Source organism: Colias croceus, chromosome 27, assembly GCF_905220415.1.
Source record: "Colias croceus chromosome 27, ilColCroc2.1".
Classification (NCBI taxonomy): domain Eukaryota; kingdom Metazoa; phylum Arthropoda; class Insecta; order Lepidoptera; family Pieridae; genus Colias; species Colias croceus.
The window spans coordinates 2,031,976-2,050,764 of NC_059563.1; the positions used below are offsets into that span (position 1 = coordinate 2,031,976).

The 18,789-nt window shown below is 33.1% G+C and overlaps 1 protein-coding gene across 2 annotated transcripts; it reads right to left on the bottom strand.

The window, feature by feature from the left end:
• Nucleotides 1–4,814: 4,814 nt before the first annotated feature.
• On the bottom strand, nucleotides 4,815–17,560 carry LOC123703900 (thioredoxin-2). 2 transcript variants are annotated; one of them, XM_045652095.1, is made up of 3 exons: nucleotides 17,428–17,560; nucleotides 7,242–7,417; nucleotides 4,815–5,254 (listed from the first exon to the last, which is right to left on the bottom strand). In XM_045652095.1, the coding sequence occupies exons 2-3, from the start codon at nucleotides 7,410–7,412 to the stop codon at nucleotides 5,105–5,107; spliced, it is 321 nt and encodes a 106-aa protein (XP_045508051.1). In that variant the 5' UTR covers nucleotides 7,413–7,417; nucleotides 17,428–17,560; the 3' UTR covers nucleotides 4,815–5,104. The 2 variants fall into 2 exon arrangements, with proteins under 2 accessions (XP_045508051.1, XP_045508052.1); XM_045652096.1 differs by lacking the exon at nucleotides 17,428–17,560 and adding an exon at nucleotides 13,385–13,511.
• Nucleotides 17,561–18,789: the final 1,229 nt, after the last annotated feature.

The window sequence follows — 18,789 nt, forward strand, 5'->3', positions numbered from 1 at the left end:
ATTACGTAAAATGGGGTATTTTACCATTGAGATAACTTACTACGTAACTTACGACGTATGGAGGAGACACCACGCAATCTGTGCGCCATTTTTTTACTCTAACTAAGTTTTAAAAATTATTATCTAGTTAGGTACTTACCGATGAAAGTTATGCCTTTGCACTTTTCCGTATTATTTGTATTATTTGTGCAATATCGTAACACACACGAAGGCATATTTGATGCGTTTCACTTTAAAACAAATAAAAAATGAGCGTGCAGTTACGCCACATGGCGTATGTTGAGTGGAACATAAGTGATGTAGGCGGTGTCGCCTCCATATGTATATCTCAATGTATTTTACCCTTTTAAAATAATGTTTAAAAGTCACTGCCACAGTACGTTTTTTATATTTATTACAAAGGTTAGTTTGAATGGACGCTTTTTAATTTTTTTTTATTGTAATAGTGTGACTGCGAAGGAATTTTGTAAAAATATATATAATTATATGCTTTTAAGTACAAATGAAAGGTTTTCTCATATTCAATGTGTAAGGAAATAAAATAATTGCCTTTTATAAAATGATAAAATTAAAACTTCGATTTCTCTTTTTTTGTAACTACGTAGGTATATGCTTTTAATTCGGACGAAATGATAATATTTTTTAATTTATTTATATCATTCTCTTTTAATTAAAAATAATAGAATGTTTTAAAAGTATTATGTACGTACTAAATACATATATATTACACGGTTTGTGTATTTTTATGTAAATTTATAATAATAATTTATCTTAGTAAATTTTGATTTCACAAAGAATATCTCATGAATGTATGTGATTTGTGTAATAATTATTACTATAGGCGGTAATGTTTAATAATTATTTTTTAACAATCTAGTCCTTTTGTTTACTTTTGTAATGTAAGCGCGTCGAGAATAACATTATTATTGTATTTTTTGTCCTTATTTCGTTTAAGTTAGGTAAGTTTAGTGAATGAGATTTTTAGTCTAATTTTTTTTATTTACGGCCATTTTGTGCTCGCACGGAAAACAAGATGGCGCTAGAGAAGCTTGATTTTTTTGTAATTTTTACTCGTTTATTGAAAACATTATTGTATCCAAAGATCTGTCGTGTAATGATTATGATTATATTGTATGAATAATTAGTGAAATTAGTTTTATATGATTAAAATTGTATTGACAAGAACTGAATTTATGTCCTATGTATTGTGTAGTCTGCATGAAATGAAAGCAAATATGATATTCACACAAATATATACATTCCCGTTTAAAAGCATAATATTAAATCGAAAATTAAATAAAAAACGCGAATAAACCGTTAGTTGAAGTGAAGCAAATCTTTTTACACACGTTAAAATTTTTTTTCAGCACAAAAATTTAAAAATTACGGTTGTAATTTATAAAAGTTAAAACTTGTTGAAGCAACAATAATTGTTAAAAGTTTCATATTCGTAAATAAGGTTGTTCGTAGATCGGCGACGGTTTTTGGACATTTTTTAAATCGGTATTTTTAAAGTTTGCACTAAGATGATATAAAATGTTTATAATATGTATGGACAATATTGTATGTTTTTATTTATTCGTACGAAATGTGTAAACGCGTCGTTACTTTTACATTATAAATTTTGATGAATTTCTAACGAATTTCATGATTTCATTAAAAAAATTATCTGTCATATGTGACATGTGTCAATTTTTTTGGCTTTTTCTATATTATTGAATGAATTTTGTAAAAGTAACGAGGCGGTTTTGAAGGTATTCTATGCTATCAAGTTAGCGTGCTTAACTAATATATAAAGAGATATTAATCACGATCAAGTTTGTGCTTTAACCCATAGAATAGAAATCGTTTGCGGAATAGCGAATCTCCATGTATACTGTATACTGCTCGATAATTTGTATGTAACTAAATTATTGACTATTTAAATTGCAATTATGTGAAATTATCTCAATACTTAATGTAAATACATGAATAAAATATTTGAAAGAATTTGGTGTTTTATTTATCCGCCGTTGTAAATTTATGTGGCATAGATTGAATTGAAACGCCCTCTTGTGGCTACTTTAAGAAATATCTGGGGGCACGGTAGTGCCCCCGCCGTTCGTTACTACAAGAATTACTATTGTATAACACAAAAGTAATGAACAGTGAATTAATTAATTTTTCACCTTACGCCGATGTGAATGTAGCGAAATGGCCAAGCCACATATTTTGACTAAGGTGTAGAGTTTGTGAAGTTAGGCCTTGTAGAGTTAGGGCGTGTAGTGTTAGAAGCTTCGCTCTACATGAGATCTGATAACTTTTTCACAGTGCGAGTCATATGGGCTCGTCTTGGCAACATTTTACATGAAAATGTTTTTGGTGGAATATTTTTATTCAATAGTGTACTCACTATTGGCCGATTATTCAATCCGTGAATAATAAAAATTCTTCGTCGATTAACATAATATCACACAAACATTTCAAATATGTATCGTATAAGCCCGACTTTTGATATTTTACGAGTGAGATTTTATTGTTTGCTCGTGGACATACTTCATTGGACGGATAAGTTTTAAACCAATATTGAAAAATTGTCCCTACATCATATTTAGTAAACTCATTAATTATATGTTTGTGTAAATTGTCTGAAACATGTGATTTTTGAGTAAACCACTGTCACTGCACTGATTCTAACAAAATATTAGATAGTATTTAAAGTATTTTACCAAAAACCTTTACAAGTAGCATTTTGTTTCTGGCCCTATGTAATTGGGCGTCACATAAAGCGAAAAACTCAAAGCACTCTGTACACATAGGTTTACTACTGCTAATAATTTTAATCGTTTTTCGATTGGAAACTACGTTTATCGAGATTCAGAGATGAGATACAATTAAGATACAAGTGCATCGACATACTTAATATAACAAGCTGGGTTTCATAAGTAATCTTCTGAAATCTAAATAATAAACATGAATCGGCAAATGTGCTGGTATCGTAACGGCTGAATCGATTCCGTTAATTCTTTTTTTATAATATTCCTTGAAGTTCGAGGATGGTTTTAAAGAGAGAATACGTAAACATGTACCACGGCCTCAAGTACCTAAGTTAACGGTGTAAGCAACTAGCTCACGATCATTGTCTTTTATAAAAAAATCTAATATCTAATAAAAATAAATAAAATATAATTGACTACCATTTTAAATGACACATAATGTTTGAAAATGGTTGAACTATCAAATAAGCTATCAGGAACAGGCGAAAGTTTGTATGGATGTATGGATGTTTGTTACTCTTTCACGTAAAAACTACTGAACCGATTACAATGAAATTTAGCACACATATAGAGGGTAACTTGGATTAACACATTTTATTTATCCCGGAAATCCCACGGGAACGGGAACTATGCGGCTTTTCCTTTGCAAACGCGGGCGAAGCCGCGGGCGGAAATCTAGTCTTAAATAAATGAGTTCACTTTACAGTATCTTTAGTTTTGTACTTTACATTATGTTTCTTTTAAAAACTGATCGTTTTTCCATTATTTCCAAACCTTTATTTTAAACTAGCTTCCGCCCGCGACTCCGTCCGCGCGGATGTCGGTCTTTGCGTGGATGGTTTATTTCTCCATTTTGAGTAACTCGGACAATGACATCTTATAAATATCTATTGGACCCAAATACGGCTAGGTCTATAATAATACGCAACGTGTGTTCGCGGTACCTATAATTACAGAACAACGTCTATGGATAACTGAAAAATTGAGATTAATTTTTTTTCTACGTATTTTTCCAGGATAAAAAGTATCCTATTTTACGCCCAGGATAATAAGGTATAATTATACCAAGTTTCATCGAAATCGAACCGGTAGTTTTCACGTGATGTCTTCACATACAGACAGACAGACAGACAAAAATTTTTTTAATCACATATTTGGGTTTGGTATCGATCCAGTAACACCCCCTGCTAGTTATTTTTTCAATATTTTCAATGTACAGAATTGACCCTTCTACAGATTTATTATATGTATAGATTTTCAATTCTATTCCATACCTAGTTCTAAATCTTTATCATCAATAAGGAAATTCTTGTTTACTCTGTTTTGTTCAGTAATCGAGTTGATATTGCAGATACGATTACGATAGACGCAGCCCGAAGGTACAATTGTTGTATTTTATTATTGTTAAGATTAATGTCAAAAACAGGAACAGAAACGGTGACTTTTACAGTGACTGCGATATAGGTTGCACTAGCGTATTTTTGAGCAAAGTTAAAGTTATCAGTCTCAAGTCAAATAACATCTCATATTGTATATGATGCTTCTGACAGTTATTGAACGTTAAAAGGGCTGATAGACGTACGAACTTTAAAGTCGCGGTTTTAAAGTTCGCGTACTTACTCGGCTCGCGGCGGTGACAGACTTGTACTTGTACTTAGGCGGTGATAGCTTTAATCGGTGACACACAAGCGGTATAATGTTAAAATTGAATCTTCTTAAGAGCTAGCGCGCAAGAGCAGCTTTTGTCTCCGCAACTATTTTGTCTCTGCCATCTCTATGGACAGTAAGAAAGTGCAGCGCACGTAGCGACGCAACTTTCTATAGAGTTGATGGGAGAGACAAAATAGTTGCGGAGACAAAAGTTGCTTTTGCGCGCTAGCTCTTAGGTGCGTCAAGAGTTTAATTTCAAGGTTGCGTCATGGCAATACCGTCACGAGTAAGGCAACGATTTTGGTATCTTTGAACCTTGTAAAAGTTTCACTTCTGACACGTGTGCTCGACAAACACGCACTTTTCAGTATTCTGTACTAATTCAGGAAGAATAATAAAACAGCACAATACATTTTAATGTTTATTGAAGTAACAATATTTTGTAACATAATGCAATGAAAAATAATACGATTAAAGCATGCGGTACGCGTCCCTAACTTTAATTGTGCTATTAAGACACTTCGTGGTTTAAAGTCCAGCTTTACAAATATAAATCTTCACTGCTTGTAAATGCTTTGAATACTAAATACACAATACAATAATTTAATACAATTTAAATGCTTTTGAATTTACCAACATTGTTTTCACTTTATATCAACTAAATATTTCTCCGGTCGGCGTACTGCGTTATATTAGATTTACTTAAGTTTAAGAATGGTGTTTTTGAGTTTATCCGCGTTGGCGCCAGAGAACTCTTCGAGTTTCTTTGAGTTCTTCACGAAGACGAAGGTAGGCATTGAGTTGATGTTGTACTCTGTTGCGATGTCCTCGCATTCGTCGACGTCAACCTGAAAAGATAATATTAATAATTAATAAAGGTCATTTTAATAATAATGTGATGGTTGTTTTATTTTTGGTTATCTGGGAGTGATCGCTTATAGCGTCTTTTAATTAAACCTTGATCCTGTTTCTTATGTAAATCTATAATTTTATGTACTCCATGAGAATCAACTAAGTTAATTTGTTGAGTCAAGAGATATCTGTACATGGGTTTAAAAGTGTAAGATATTTCAGAAATAAATTATTTATTCATCGAATATCGTATTATACAACCATTTCAAAAATGTGTCACTTGTCCGTTTTTTGGCATTTTACAGGTAACATATGATATTGTGTAATGTTTTATTGGACGGATAAGATTTAACTATGGGTTGAAAAATCAGCCTTAATAAATATTCTGGGTAACCTGTCAGTAACCTTCTATAGTCTATACTATTTAAAATCATGGTTATAATGAATCTATATTAAGCAATAAGCACCTGCAAACTTTTCTACGAAGCTTGGTTCTAGTTCATTAATCGATTGTTTACAAACAATCGATTTAGTAGTTTGCGGGAATAGGTCAAGTGACGGTCAAAAGTTTTATTAGAATGCTATAGCATCAATCAATAATTTTCAAGACCTACATTCACATGGAAAATCTAGTATTTCTATAGCTTTAAAGTGTTATTCTGACTATTCTATAACCTATATTAGGTTCTTAGGTTAAAGTTTCATCCAAAATCATCCAGTAGTTTTTAGGCGAATGAGTAACAAACATAACTCCAGCCATACTTAAAATCTATTTCGTTTATAATATGTATTAGTAGTTCCCAAGTTCTTTTAAAGAAATTTCAACAAATATTTATAGCTAACATAGGTAAGCTAAAATTGATAGAACAGGTTATCTTTGAGATATGAAACATTACAATTAAACTATTTTTGGCAGTGATATTATATTATGAGCAAATATAATAAACTGTCGTCACTCACAGTCACTCACTTATGTATTTATAACTCAAACAGGTAAATAAAAATATTCTTGAAGATAGAAATACATACTATAATTTTTATTGAAATGTGGTACTTTTTATCTATACTAATATTATAAAGCTGAAGTTTATTTGTTTGAACGCGCTAATCTGAGGAACTACTGGTCCGATTTGAAAAATTCTTTCGGGGTCATATAGCCCATTTATATTGTAAGGCATAGGCTATATTATAAGGCCAACAGGAGCGGAGCAATGCGGTTAAATCCGCGGGGCACAGCTAGTCCTACATAATATTTTTTTAAAACCTACTAAAGGCTACTAATACATACAAATCAATATAAGAAACACCATTCCTACCAACATTCTAATACCATTAACACAATATGTTAAGCTAAAACCAATCTTATTCTAACGTAATAAGGTGCAAATTTCTTTATTATTTTCTACAGATCGATAAATGAAATGGGTCGCACAGCTATTAGTGTAATTATTTCACCCACAGATATAAGCGTTCCTATGAATCGCTGCAACGATCAAATCAAAGGAATAATTATGATAATTGTCGAAAAAGTAAAAAAAATGTTAATTTGCACGCGAACGCTCTATTTAGAAGTTATTTTTTGTACCTACTTTTTAATATACGTGGTCTATCCAATAATATTAGAAACGTAAACGTTGAAGAATGGATCGTATCGTATTACATAAATCGATGGAATCGAATGTTTGTAACTATCATGCATAAAGATCTAATGTTGTGTTGGTAACCTATCTACACCTTTTTACTTATAATATCACTAGCTTTCCGCCCAAGGCTTCGCCTGCGTAGTCATAGAGAACCCACATAGTTTCCGTTCCCGTGGGATTGCCGGGATTAAAAACCTATCCTATGTCCTCAGGTCTACAACTATCACAGTACCAAATTTCATTCAAATCAATTCACTGGGTTAGGTACGAAGAAGGGACAGACTGAGTTACTTCCGCATTTATAATTTTAGTTAGTATAGGTTTACAAAAAAATACATACCTTCAACACGACGATGGAATCTGCCATCTCATTGGCCAGCTCGTCCAGTTTGGGCCCGATGACCTTGCAGGGCCCGCACCACGTGGCCATGAAGTCGATCACGACCAGCTTGTCGCCGGCCTCGCCCAGCCTGGTCTTCAGGTCGTCGGAGTCTTTGATGTGGATCGACATTTCGACTGGAGAAGAGCAAAGTGGTCTTTTACTATGTGGTTAAAAGATGGGAGCAAGTGTTGGGTTATGGCCTATGGGTATTATGTTAACATTGTTTCTTGTTCTTAAATTCACGTAAGCATTCTTTCACTACAGCATGGCATAAAAAGGAATGAAAACATTTCACCCATCCATACGATAATTGAGAGATGCTTAAATATTAACTGAAATAGGTAACGTAACGGCACCAGTCTTGTACAGATTAAGGAAAAAATTGAAGTTTTTTGCAATTTTCTCATAGGTTTTTTAACTTTATTGGATATTGTTTAGTTATACTTTTAGTTCAATGTTAGTTTAACGTAACCAATGTTAGAAAAAAGATTATAATGCATATGTCGTGGTCATATCGTAGATTTGATCATTTCATGATATGAGTGGCCATTTCACGAAATGGTTGCATATCGTGAAATGGCCAACATAGTTTGATCAGATCGTTAAATCGTCAACGTTTCACGATTTGGTCATCCACATTTGGCCAGATCGTATAAAATATAAAGAGTCCATAAAATATTAAAACATTTCAGAATAACTATATTCTAAAAACTTGTTTAATGTCATTTAAGTTAGTGCCGCGGCAGCGGCCGGCGAATGCCAGAAGCGAATCGTTTTTGCAATAGAAAACAATTAGGTTAGGTTAGGTTAGACTTTGATAAACAACGCACGAGCCGAGCGAGCAAAGCGAGCGTGCCGCAACAGCGGCTGGCGAGTGCCAGAAGCGGATCGCTTTTTAAAAAACAAACAATTATAATAATATAGTTAGTAGTAGTTTCTTAAATTATTTTATTTAAGTCGCATTTTTTCTTAAATACATATAAGATATCCACATTTTCCATAGTACTCGTACCTCTTCGTCGTAAATTCTTTGCTATGACTTTCTTCATAATATTGTTATTAAACGAATTATGAAGTTTTTAACTGCGAATAATTTAATTTTCGCCAGCGGCCGCCATCTTATCACATAAACACAGAGCTTGCAGCGCCTCTACCAACGATTAATGTAACTATTTTACGATATGATCAAATAATTTTGGTCATTTCATGAAAAAACCGTGCGTTAATTGGCCATATCGTGAAACGATTTCTTATCATTGATCTGCCCAAACCACATCATGATGTGGCCAAACTAAATTGGCCATTTCACGATATGCGACCATTTCGTGAAATGGCCACTCATATCATGAAATGATCAAATCTACGATATGACCACGACACATACATAATGAAGTTATTTATAAATTAAAAAAACACTTTTTGCACCAGTGTTGGACAGTTAAAATCTAATGATGGACACCCAGTTTTGGACAACATCCAGTTATAAACACCCATTTATGGACTGTACCTAATGTTGTTTCTCCAGTTATTTACACTTGGAGAAGACTTATATTTACCAATAGAATCTTGAAAATGATGATTGGAATACAATGAATCTGGGATGTATTTATAAAAAATTATATTTATTAATTATTTTGCATACTTAGAATATTTTAATTTCCATTTTCTAGGCAAAAATTGGATAAATGAATCGTTAAATACGAGTTGTGAACCGTTAAGAAAAAACAATAGTGGTTATTTTCGTCAGGGCTGAGAAATATAACTAAATAAACCGGCCAAGTGCGAGTCGGGCTCGCGCACAAAGGGTTCCGTAGCAGCAAATATAATAAATTACAGTTAAATCAACCTATCTCAAAAACTATAAGAGATACTTTGATCAAACCAAAAATCGTTGAAAGAGTTAATTAGCATGCATCACCTCTATTTTTTTTAGAATTTTATACCCCGTAGTTATAAAAATAGAGGGGGGGGGACATACTTTTTACGACTTTGAGAGCTGATATCTCAAAAACCGTTCACTTTAAGAAAAATGTTTTTTAGAAAACTTTATATCATTTTAAAAGACCTTTCCATTGATACCCCACACGGGTATGTACATCGAAAAAAAAATTTCATCCCTCAGTTACATGTATGGGGGGCCCCACCCCCAATTCTTTTTTTTACTATTTAGTGTCATATTTTTGTAGCGGTTCATACAACACATATTCCCATCAAATTTCATCACTGTAGTACTTATAGTTTCCGAGTAAATCGGCTGTGACAGACGGACAGACGGACAGACGGACAGACGGACATGACGAAACTATAAGGGTTCCGTTTTTGCCATTTTGGCTACGGAACCCTAAAAAAGTACTGCCACACATAATGCCACCATTTTGGGACCTCTCCTTCTTCGTCGTATTACTCTAGACAGAGCGAACGTGGTCAACATGAGGTTTTGGGGGTAGATGTTACCCGCTTCACGATGTTCCGCCATATCTCTCTGTTTCCTGGCATTCTGCTACACTCGTGAAGTGAATCGCCTATCTGAATCTGCCAGCAGCCTTAATCTGATCGGTCCATCGATATGGATAAATGGATTCCAAATTGTAGCACGAGGCAAAAACCTTCTTATAAACTGTTGTCAAGATGGTGTGGATGAAATTTAAGCGTGTGTGCTGTATGGTGGTGGAATTTAGCAGCAGACAGCGATCCAAACAGTTCATCAGAGAACTCTCTATGATAGATGCGTTATAACACGTATAGGTATGCGACTTCTCTACGCAGAGATAGAGAATGAAGCCGAGAACGAGTCGCACAGCACATAATGACCCATTGTTCTAAAATATATTTGTGGAGGACGGAAGGTGGAATTCCTCCATCGAAAAAGGGAGGATTCTCCGTTAAGACCCCTATGAATGATGTTAGAAAGTTGCATATATGCTCTGTAGCGAAAACATTTCGCTTGCGGGATTCAGAGCGAGGTGTCGCTACATATTATTCTTCATGTTTAGATCTAGATATTATGTTGTTGCCCCCATTGAGCAGACCCGAGGACTTTTAACTGATAGTTTATTGTGCAAAATTATTCTTGGCGCTTCACATACTTCAGCGGTTTTTGTTACTTTATCCCCATTATTAAGGGAATTGATTGCAATATTGCATTACAAATTAGCCGGGGAGTGTAATTTTAACAAAAAATATCAATGTCCATTATTGGAACCAAAGCAAATCCAGTCATGGACAATTGTTGTACAATAATGGAACCCTATGTTTGAAATGGTCGTCATAGGTATATTATTAATCAGAGAGAAAAGAAAATACAGAAAAGCGCATGTAATTAATATCTTTAAAAAAAAGTTTATTTTCGACATATGTCCATAAATGGATATATCCATAGAATTAAATCCAGTTATGGACACTGAAGAATTTTATTAAAACAACATAACCTATCTTGATACTATATCATGTAATATTTCGTACACTTAACTACTATAAATAAAAGTAATATCAAATTTTGCCAAGATTTATACAAAAATTCTTATAAACAAAATTGTGTCCCCACTTCCTTAAGGATTTCCTTAGTAAAAACGGATTTCTTAGAAACGAGTCGTAGCAACTAAACATAAAGTTATGCCATCTTCAAACATTTTGGCCGAATAAGATGAAGTTTCGTATTTTGATAGCTTATGAACCAAACTTTTATTCTAAGTATTGCCAAATTACATAACGTTAATTTTGGTCTTATTATTTAAATTTAATATTTATTTTGTCCATTACTGGATGCTTGTCCACCACTGGTGCCGTTACCTTGGGTAATTCGCAGAATAATCGAATTATCTAAATAAATTACTAGTTTTTTGATAGCAAATTACTTGAAATGACCTTGTTTTTGCATACATTTTGATTCTTCTCTGTTAGTATTGTCACGTCTATTTACTACCTTCACCTGTTTTTTTAATATGCAACAACAATGCAACAACCTTCAGATATCAAGTGACATACAAAACAACTCAGTTGCTTTGTATTTGTATAATATAAAAATACAATTTATAAGATAAATGACGCACCTAACAATAAACATTTCATATTTTATATTATGTTGCATCACGCCCACACAAAATATCATTATCATTCGCGAGTTGATGATTTTTAACAAACTGGAAAGGTTTTCAAACTGGAAAACGATTTTAAGCTTCTATCGCGGGCCTTGAGCGCGGGGACCGAATCGAGAAATTCCGTAACGAAAAAACCTCACGCTCCCCACTCCGACGGGCTCGGAGGTGTGGCTTGAAGGCGTGCTATGCATACAGCATAATATAGCTTTACCGCGGCAGTCCCCGAGTGCCACACGTTTTTAAGCTATTGCATAGCTTCTATCGCGGGCCTTGAGCGCGGGGACCGAATCGAGAAATTCCGTAACGAAAAACCTCAGGCTCCCCACTCCGACGGGCGGAGGTGTGGCTTGAAGGTGTGGAGGAAGGAAGGTGGAAGTCCTCCATCGAAAAAGAGAGAATTCACGACTAGTCTACTCGACTGGCCGGCCGTTAAGGCCCCAATGGATGATGTCGGAAAGTTGTATATATATAGCTCTGTAACGAAAAAATTTCGCTTGCGCGATTAATAGCGAGGTGTCGCTACAAAGGCATAACATGCAATAGCTTTACCGCGGCAGTCCCCGAGTGCCACACGTCGTTTTTTTATTCTGTGACAAAATAACCTTGGTACCTTCCAATACCTTTTATATGTCATGAAAGAAGATATCTACATGCTAATTTACTTGTCTAATCTATACGATGCAAGTATGTTTATACCGTAAACAAGACTACATTTTACTACTTCACGAACACGCTACGCAGGTACAATCAAGTATTTAACCTATAACTTAGATCCCAACCTAACCTTCGTTTAGGACAGAACCTTGGACACACTATAGCACCTATACTCTAACAAGTAGACCATAAAGGCCTTAGATTCAAGATCAGAACAAGCATGCAGTATTATTCAGTCACTTGTATCTAGTTACGATAGACCTTTGAGTGACCTTGCAAACCGGAATTTTGGGTACAAACTCATGAATTAAATTGACCGTAAAAATCACACTGTTCAGTGTCTATGACTTGAATGTGGGGGAACCATGACATTGATAGTCTGAAGTAATATAAGAAGTAGGCTTTTAAGGAAATGTATTTAACGCCCAGTTACATATAAATTAACGAACATGTTTCAGGTTGTATGCGACATTTCTATATGTCGCGTCTTAATAAAGATGTTCTATTCTGTCCAAAAGTTTTGTATCAAACTGCTAACAAATAGGTACTTTTCCAACTTACATTTTTAAAACAAAATAACTACCTACCTCGTGCAAAATTCCTGACCGCATTTGACCGAAATTTATGATGCAAATAGATAGTGGCCTGATATTGCATAGGCTACATTTTGCGGTTACGAAGCCAGTTATTATCACCATTACTGATTGCAAATAAATTTTGCCATACAGGAAGTAATTTTTCAACTTGAAGTAAAAAACACAGGTAAATTAAAATTATATTTTTCCGAATAGCGTTATTTTAAACAATCTTCGGTTAGGTATTTACTCATAGTACTCCATATCAAAATTATGTTGTAATTCATAATTATTGATCTGATGACTCATTCGACTATGAATTATTATTATGAGAAAAAAATGACGATGTTTTATATTTCACAAAATTTATGAAATTTTCCAAAACAACACCAATTTGTCACTGAAAGGATATTAAAATAAGTAAAATAGGACCTGTACTTTTATAATTGGTGTCAAAGTGCACTTTTGTCCATTGGGGATTTCCCTCTAATTGACTGAAAATGTATATATTTTCCTTCCTGCACATATTGCTTTTATACGAAATAACCGATACGTTAAACTGAAGTTTAAACCTAGTTTTATTTAGAGCCGAATTATTTCTCACCTTTAATTTACACTGTTAGCAATTACCCGCCAAACTAATTATCTTATCGCGTCATTGTCATTCATTGAACACGTTCTTAGAATTTACATATTATTTATATCTAAATACATACTTCGTAATATTATTTTTCGGATTCAAAAAAATCCCTTAGTTATATATGTAAGTACTCACCTAGATAACAATAGGATAATCTCTAAAAATAAATAATCAGTCTTAGACAATTAAACTTCACACAACACAGAACCTCCAATCACTACAACGGCAGGAGCGCGACTGCACAGTGCACGACGCTTCGGAAACCGGCTTATAGTACGGCAAGTCTACGGCAGGATAAATGTTCACGTGACGTCATCTTTTTTAATAAACATGAACATTGAACTATTGATGAATGTATATGTAATGATTCGAGTGATTTATATCGTAGTATCGACGTGACTCAGCTGAAAACCCATGAAGGAATGTGTGAAGAAACAGGACAAGACTATATAACACTTAATTAGATAAAGGTAGTGCGTCATTTTGTATGATATACCATTTTTTATTTTTATGATGTAATATTTGTATTGTAAATATTTCTTATTGGAAACACACGATCAATTTTTTTTTGTAGGGCAGATAGTAATTTTGAATTTTGTGGATTATTTATGAGCAAATTTTTATCCGTAGTAAGGATAGAGGTAGAAATAATAATTTTTAATAATAATTTTTAATTCGTGAAAAATTATATATTTATGCAAAAAAATGTCAAAAGCTTTTAAACTTTTCGATCTTTCATGTTTACATTGCTCTTGCTTTAAACGATGACGTAAAGATATATACTAGTGATGCAACGAATACTACTTTTACGAATACGAATACGAATACGAATATCAAACCTACTATTCGGCGAATATGAATACGAATACGAATATCTCGCCTTGGTAATAAAAGACTTAACTATTTATTTAATGAATGTTTACTCTTCTAATAATTTAAATTTACAATAGGCAAATTTTTATTTAAAAATCATAAAATTCGTAGATTTTCTGGTTTTAGGCGATTTTTTTTTCAGTCTGGATGTTTCCAGCCGTTAAAAAAAGTCTTTTCGAAGCGACTGTCATGGCTTCAGTGAAAAATATTTTTGGGCGAGTTTTTTCAGCCTTGGAAAATGGACATCATCTCGCCAAAAGGCCAGTGGATCAGCAGTCTCTGCACACGTCATATTTTTACGCGCGATTTTTAAATCTGTAGTAAATAGTTGCGTACAAAAATATTCGTTTTTAAATATTAGTATATTCGCCGAATACGAATATTCGGTAAATGTCTACTATTCGGCGAATACGAATATTCGTATTCGTATTCGTTGCATCACTAATATATACATAATATTCATTAGGGTACACACAAGTAGAAAAAAATTATGTTGACGAAGAAAATAACTTTTTTTATTGATATTTGAAATATCACCATTACAATTTCATAGTTAAAAAAATTAAAACGCGCAAGTAATTTTTAAGATAATGATTGGTGTCAATTTATTATCACCATATGTATTTACAATATGATATGATAAATTATTTCCCATACAAAAAAAAGTCGCACAATTAATTTGTTAACATTTTTTATCAATTTTTGATAACAACATTTTCCGTGTTAAATCTTATATTTTATATGAGTTTGATAAATTTGATAATTTTTAATAGGCATAGTTTAAATGGGTTAGTCAAATGGAATTTTGATTGTCCCAAAGATTATTTCAAATATATAATTTAAGTGTTTTCCAGGCACAATAACTCCTAGTAATAGCAGAACTAGAAATCTTACATACTACTAGCGGTCCGCCCCGGCTTTGCCCGTGGTACATATGAAAAATAGATGTTGGCCGATTCTCAGACTTACCCGATATGCACAGAAAATTTCATGAGAATCGGTCAAGCCGTTTCGGAGGAGTATGCAGACTAACATTGTGACACGAGAATTTTATATATAAGATATTGCTAACATACCATAAGCTAAATACATATTATATTATCTCTATATTTAAACTAATAATGAACAATATCAACATGACACTGCATAAATACTTGTTTTGTTCCAAATGATTGCATAATTTTCCTAACATCTGTAAAGAGATCAGTACTAATAATGAATCATTTTTACATTGAGAAAAAATATGTTATTTTTAACTATTTGGCAATCGGTTAGGCACAAGTGTATTTAATAGTAGCTAATATAGTTTTAAGCATTCAAATGCTTTATAAATATAATTTTTTTTTAAAATAGTAAGAATTCGATTCCCAAGCTAGATGCAAGACCGCGTCTTTCGCCAAACGAATACAAAACTTGGCGAAAGACGCCGTTCAAATGCCGCCCAATGATTGTTTTTTTCTATTATTTAAAAATTAGTATTTTGTTTTATGCATTCATATCAAGGTCTTATTGATACATTTTCAGTGTTTTTGGTAACTTTTGAATATGACATATTATATTTATTACTAGCGACCTGGGTAACTATTGCAAATGTTATTCTGTCAAGACACCTTAATCAGTTATTGATGCAATATACATCACAAACTATTTGAAAAAGATTCATACATTGGTCAAGGTTGCTTTGGACGATTTCCACTACAAACTCTGTGACTCAAGAATTTGTTACATAATATACCTACCTAGATAACAATAACAAAACATATAAATGTAGTTTAATCACTAAATTAGTACAAAACATAGTCACCGCTGTATGTAAAAATAAATAAATAAAAAATTTATTGATAACAAACTAAAAAAAAATATATACTATGTATGTCGCTATGTACCTATGCTTGGTTCTTTAAAACTAATCAATTGATTTGCATGTGTTTTTTAATATACCAGCGGTCCGCCCCGGCTTCGCCTGTTATACATATTTATGTTTTATCTACATAAGAACCATCCTCGTACTTCAAGGAATATAATAATAAAAAAAATTATCGAAATCGGTCCACCAGTTCATGCGTGATGCCGTGACCAAGGAAAACGCCGGCGAAGACGAGGTCCCTTGTTCCGCGTTCCCGCGCCCACCCGGGTGAGCGCCCGTCCGATTAGGGCCCTTCTGGCCTCCTCCACTCAAGCGACAGCTCAAGCCGAAGTTCGTGGTCCCCGTCAAGGGGGGACGCCCTTGTGCATGTCGCTACCAGGGTGAACCTTCAGTTCACCCCCGCGTCCGCGTTAAAATGTAGAAGCCCTTCTGGCTAACATTGAGAAACACCACAAAAAAAAAAAAAAAAAAAAAAAAAAAAAAAAAAAAAAAAAAAGACCAAGGAAAAAGGGTTTCATTTTTATATATATAGTGATTTTATAGTCATTTTTATAGATTAGAGTAATTTACGAGGAAGGTTTGAAGTATATAATATATTATAATTTGTTAAGTTTTGGACAAAGAGAGCCATGGGCTACTAGTCATATATGATTTTATATTGTATTCAGCAGTATTTCCTATAATATAACACCTGGGTAGTTATTCCTATAGATAGGTAGCTTAGGTTTGAATAAGTTAATCTACAATAAGCCCAGTAACTCAAATAGATTAGTGACTTGTCTCGTAATAACTCAGCCCCCGGAATCACAGACACAATAGAAAATCTATTGTGTCGTGGTCAGATCGGGCCGCTCGGGGCTCAATGGGTTAAAGGATGAATAGAAGTAGAAAAATAAATTCATAAAATAACTAATTACCCAGATTCATAAAGAGGAATGACTTTTTTCTTATATTGCTCAGAATAAACAAAAATTATGGGTTTTTAGCTAGATTTTTAAAGTTCGCATTATTTTCGTATCAAGTTAAGGATAACAATGAAAGAGAACAAAATAGAGAATAACAAGCTAAAGCATAGGTACCTACCTACCTATTAGGTATCATAGTCTAATCATGACTCATAGACCAACTACCTACTTATAGATACTTTAGGAATCCAATTAAAATAGTACTAGTTTTCCTACTAAATCTATAACCAGTACTCAATCACAGGTATATTTTAAATATATCTCTAAACTAATTTAATCTTTCACATCGTTTTTATCAAATTCATATTATGATAAACGACTTCTTCCAATAAATTGTTAGACGCAGAAACAAGGTCATTTTTTATCAAGATTAAGGGAATTACTTACTGAATATTTCACACTATTTTGATTTGCCTAGTGTTAGAAAAAGTATAAATAAGCTAAAAATATACATAAAATTCAAAATTACTCACCAAAAGTAGAAGTTTAAGCAGAAATTCGTGAAAACCGGTTCAACACGCGGCGACAAAACCAAACGCAAGACAGAAAATGTCAAAAGAAAAGCTTGCGAGTTTGACGTCACTAATCACTTACGTTATGGCAGATGTCATTATAATAATATAATCTGTGCTGGATACAATTTTAATCAAGAATTTAAAAAACTTTTATTTCTAACCACAGAACAGTTTTGCACTATACACTATAAAATAGGTATATAATAAAGTAAATTACCTGAACTCAAATAAAGTATCTTATATATATTAATATTTTAATAACATTAATTAATTATTGCTAGTTGCTACAAATTTCCCGTATTCAATATTTCTAATACAGGGTGGCCCATTTACAGTGGTCCAAAAATTTTTTTCAGCTTGAGAGCATCATGAGTAGTCATTTAAAACAAACTTTAGTTACGTGAAAACTTATGGTTTAGAAATTATGATTTTTTTTTAAATAATCCGAAGTTTCAATGTTTTTCACACAAAACTACTATGTTATGAAAACTACTGGACCGAATTGAATGAAATTTGGTATAGGTATAGCGCAATAACCTACCTATCACGCTTTAGGCTCATCTTGTGTAAATAATTACACTGCATTTTTTTATTTTAACTTTTTCTGTAGTTTTTTGAATTTCTCGGCAAAATGTCGATTTTTCGAAAAAATCCTGTGAAAAAAAAATGTACCACCAAGGTTTTGCTGGTACTGCTAAAAACTTCCTTAACATAAGGTTATTCTTTACACAAAAAATCATTATCGGATTATATTTTAAAAAAAAAATACATAATTTCTAAACCATAAGTTTTCGCTTAACTAAAGTTTGTTTTAAATGATTACTCATGATGCTCTCAAGCTGAAAAAAATTTTTGGACCACTGTAAACGGGCCACCCTGTATATATTATAAAGGCGAAAGTTTGTATGGATGTATGGATGTTTGTTACTCTTTCACGTAAAAACTACTGAACCGATTACAATGAAATTTAGGACACAATCATATAGAGGGTAACTTGGATTAACCACGGATTAACACATAGGATAGTTTTTATCCCGGAAATCCCACGGGAACGGGAACTATGCGGGTTTTCCTCTGCAAACGCGGCCGAAGCCGCGGGCGGAAATCTAGTTATTTATAAACTGTCTATTTTAATTCATTGATCTTGATTTAATCCAATATATTCTGATGATGATTATTATTGATTTTAGAATATTTTCTGTCTCAATAACTTTCTTATAGCTATATAGACAAAATCTTGCATAAATTAAAATATATAGCTATATAAATAACTAGCTTACTGCCTGCGGCTTCACCCGCATTGTCTAAATTATATACTAA

Excerpts from the sequence above, each read along its gene's own strand:
- LOC123703900 (XM_045652095.1), bottom strand. The coding sequence starts at position 7,412 with ATGTCGATCCACATCAAAGACTCCGACGACCTGAAGACCAGGCTGGGC. Across the intron at positions 5,255-7,241 it reads ATTCCATCGTCGTGTTGAAG|GTTGACGTCGACGAATGCGA; the intron begins GTATGTATTTTT and ends TTATCTTTTCAG.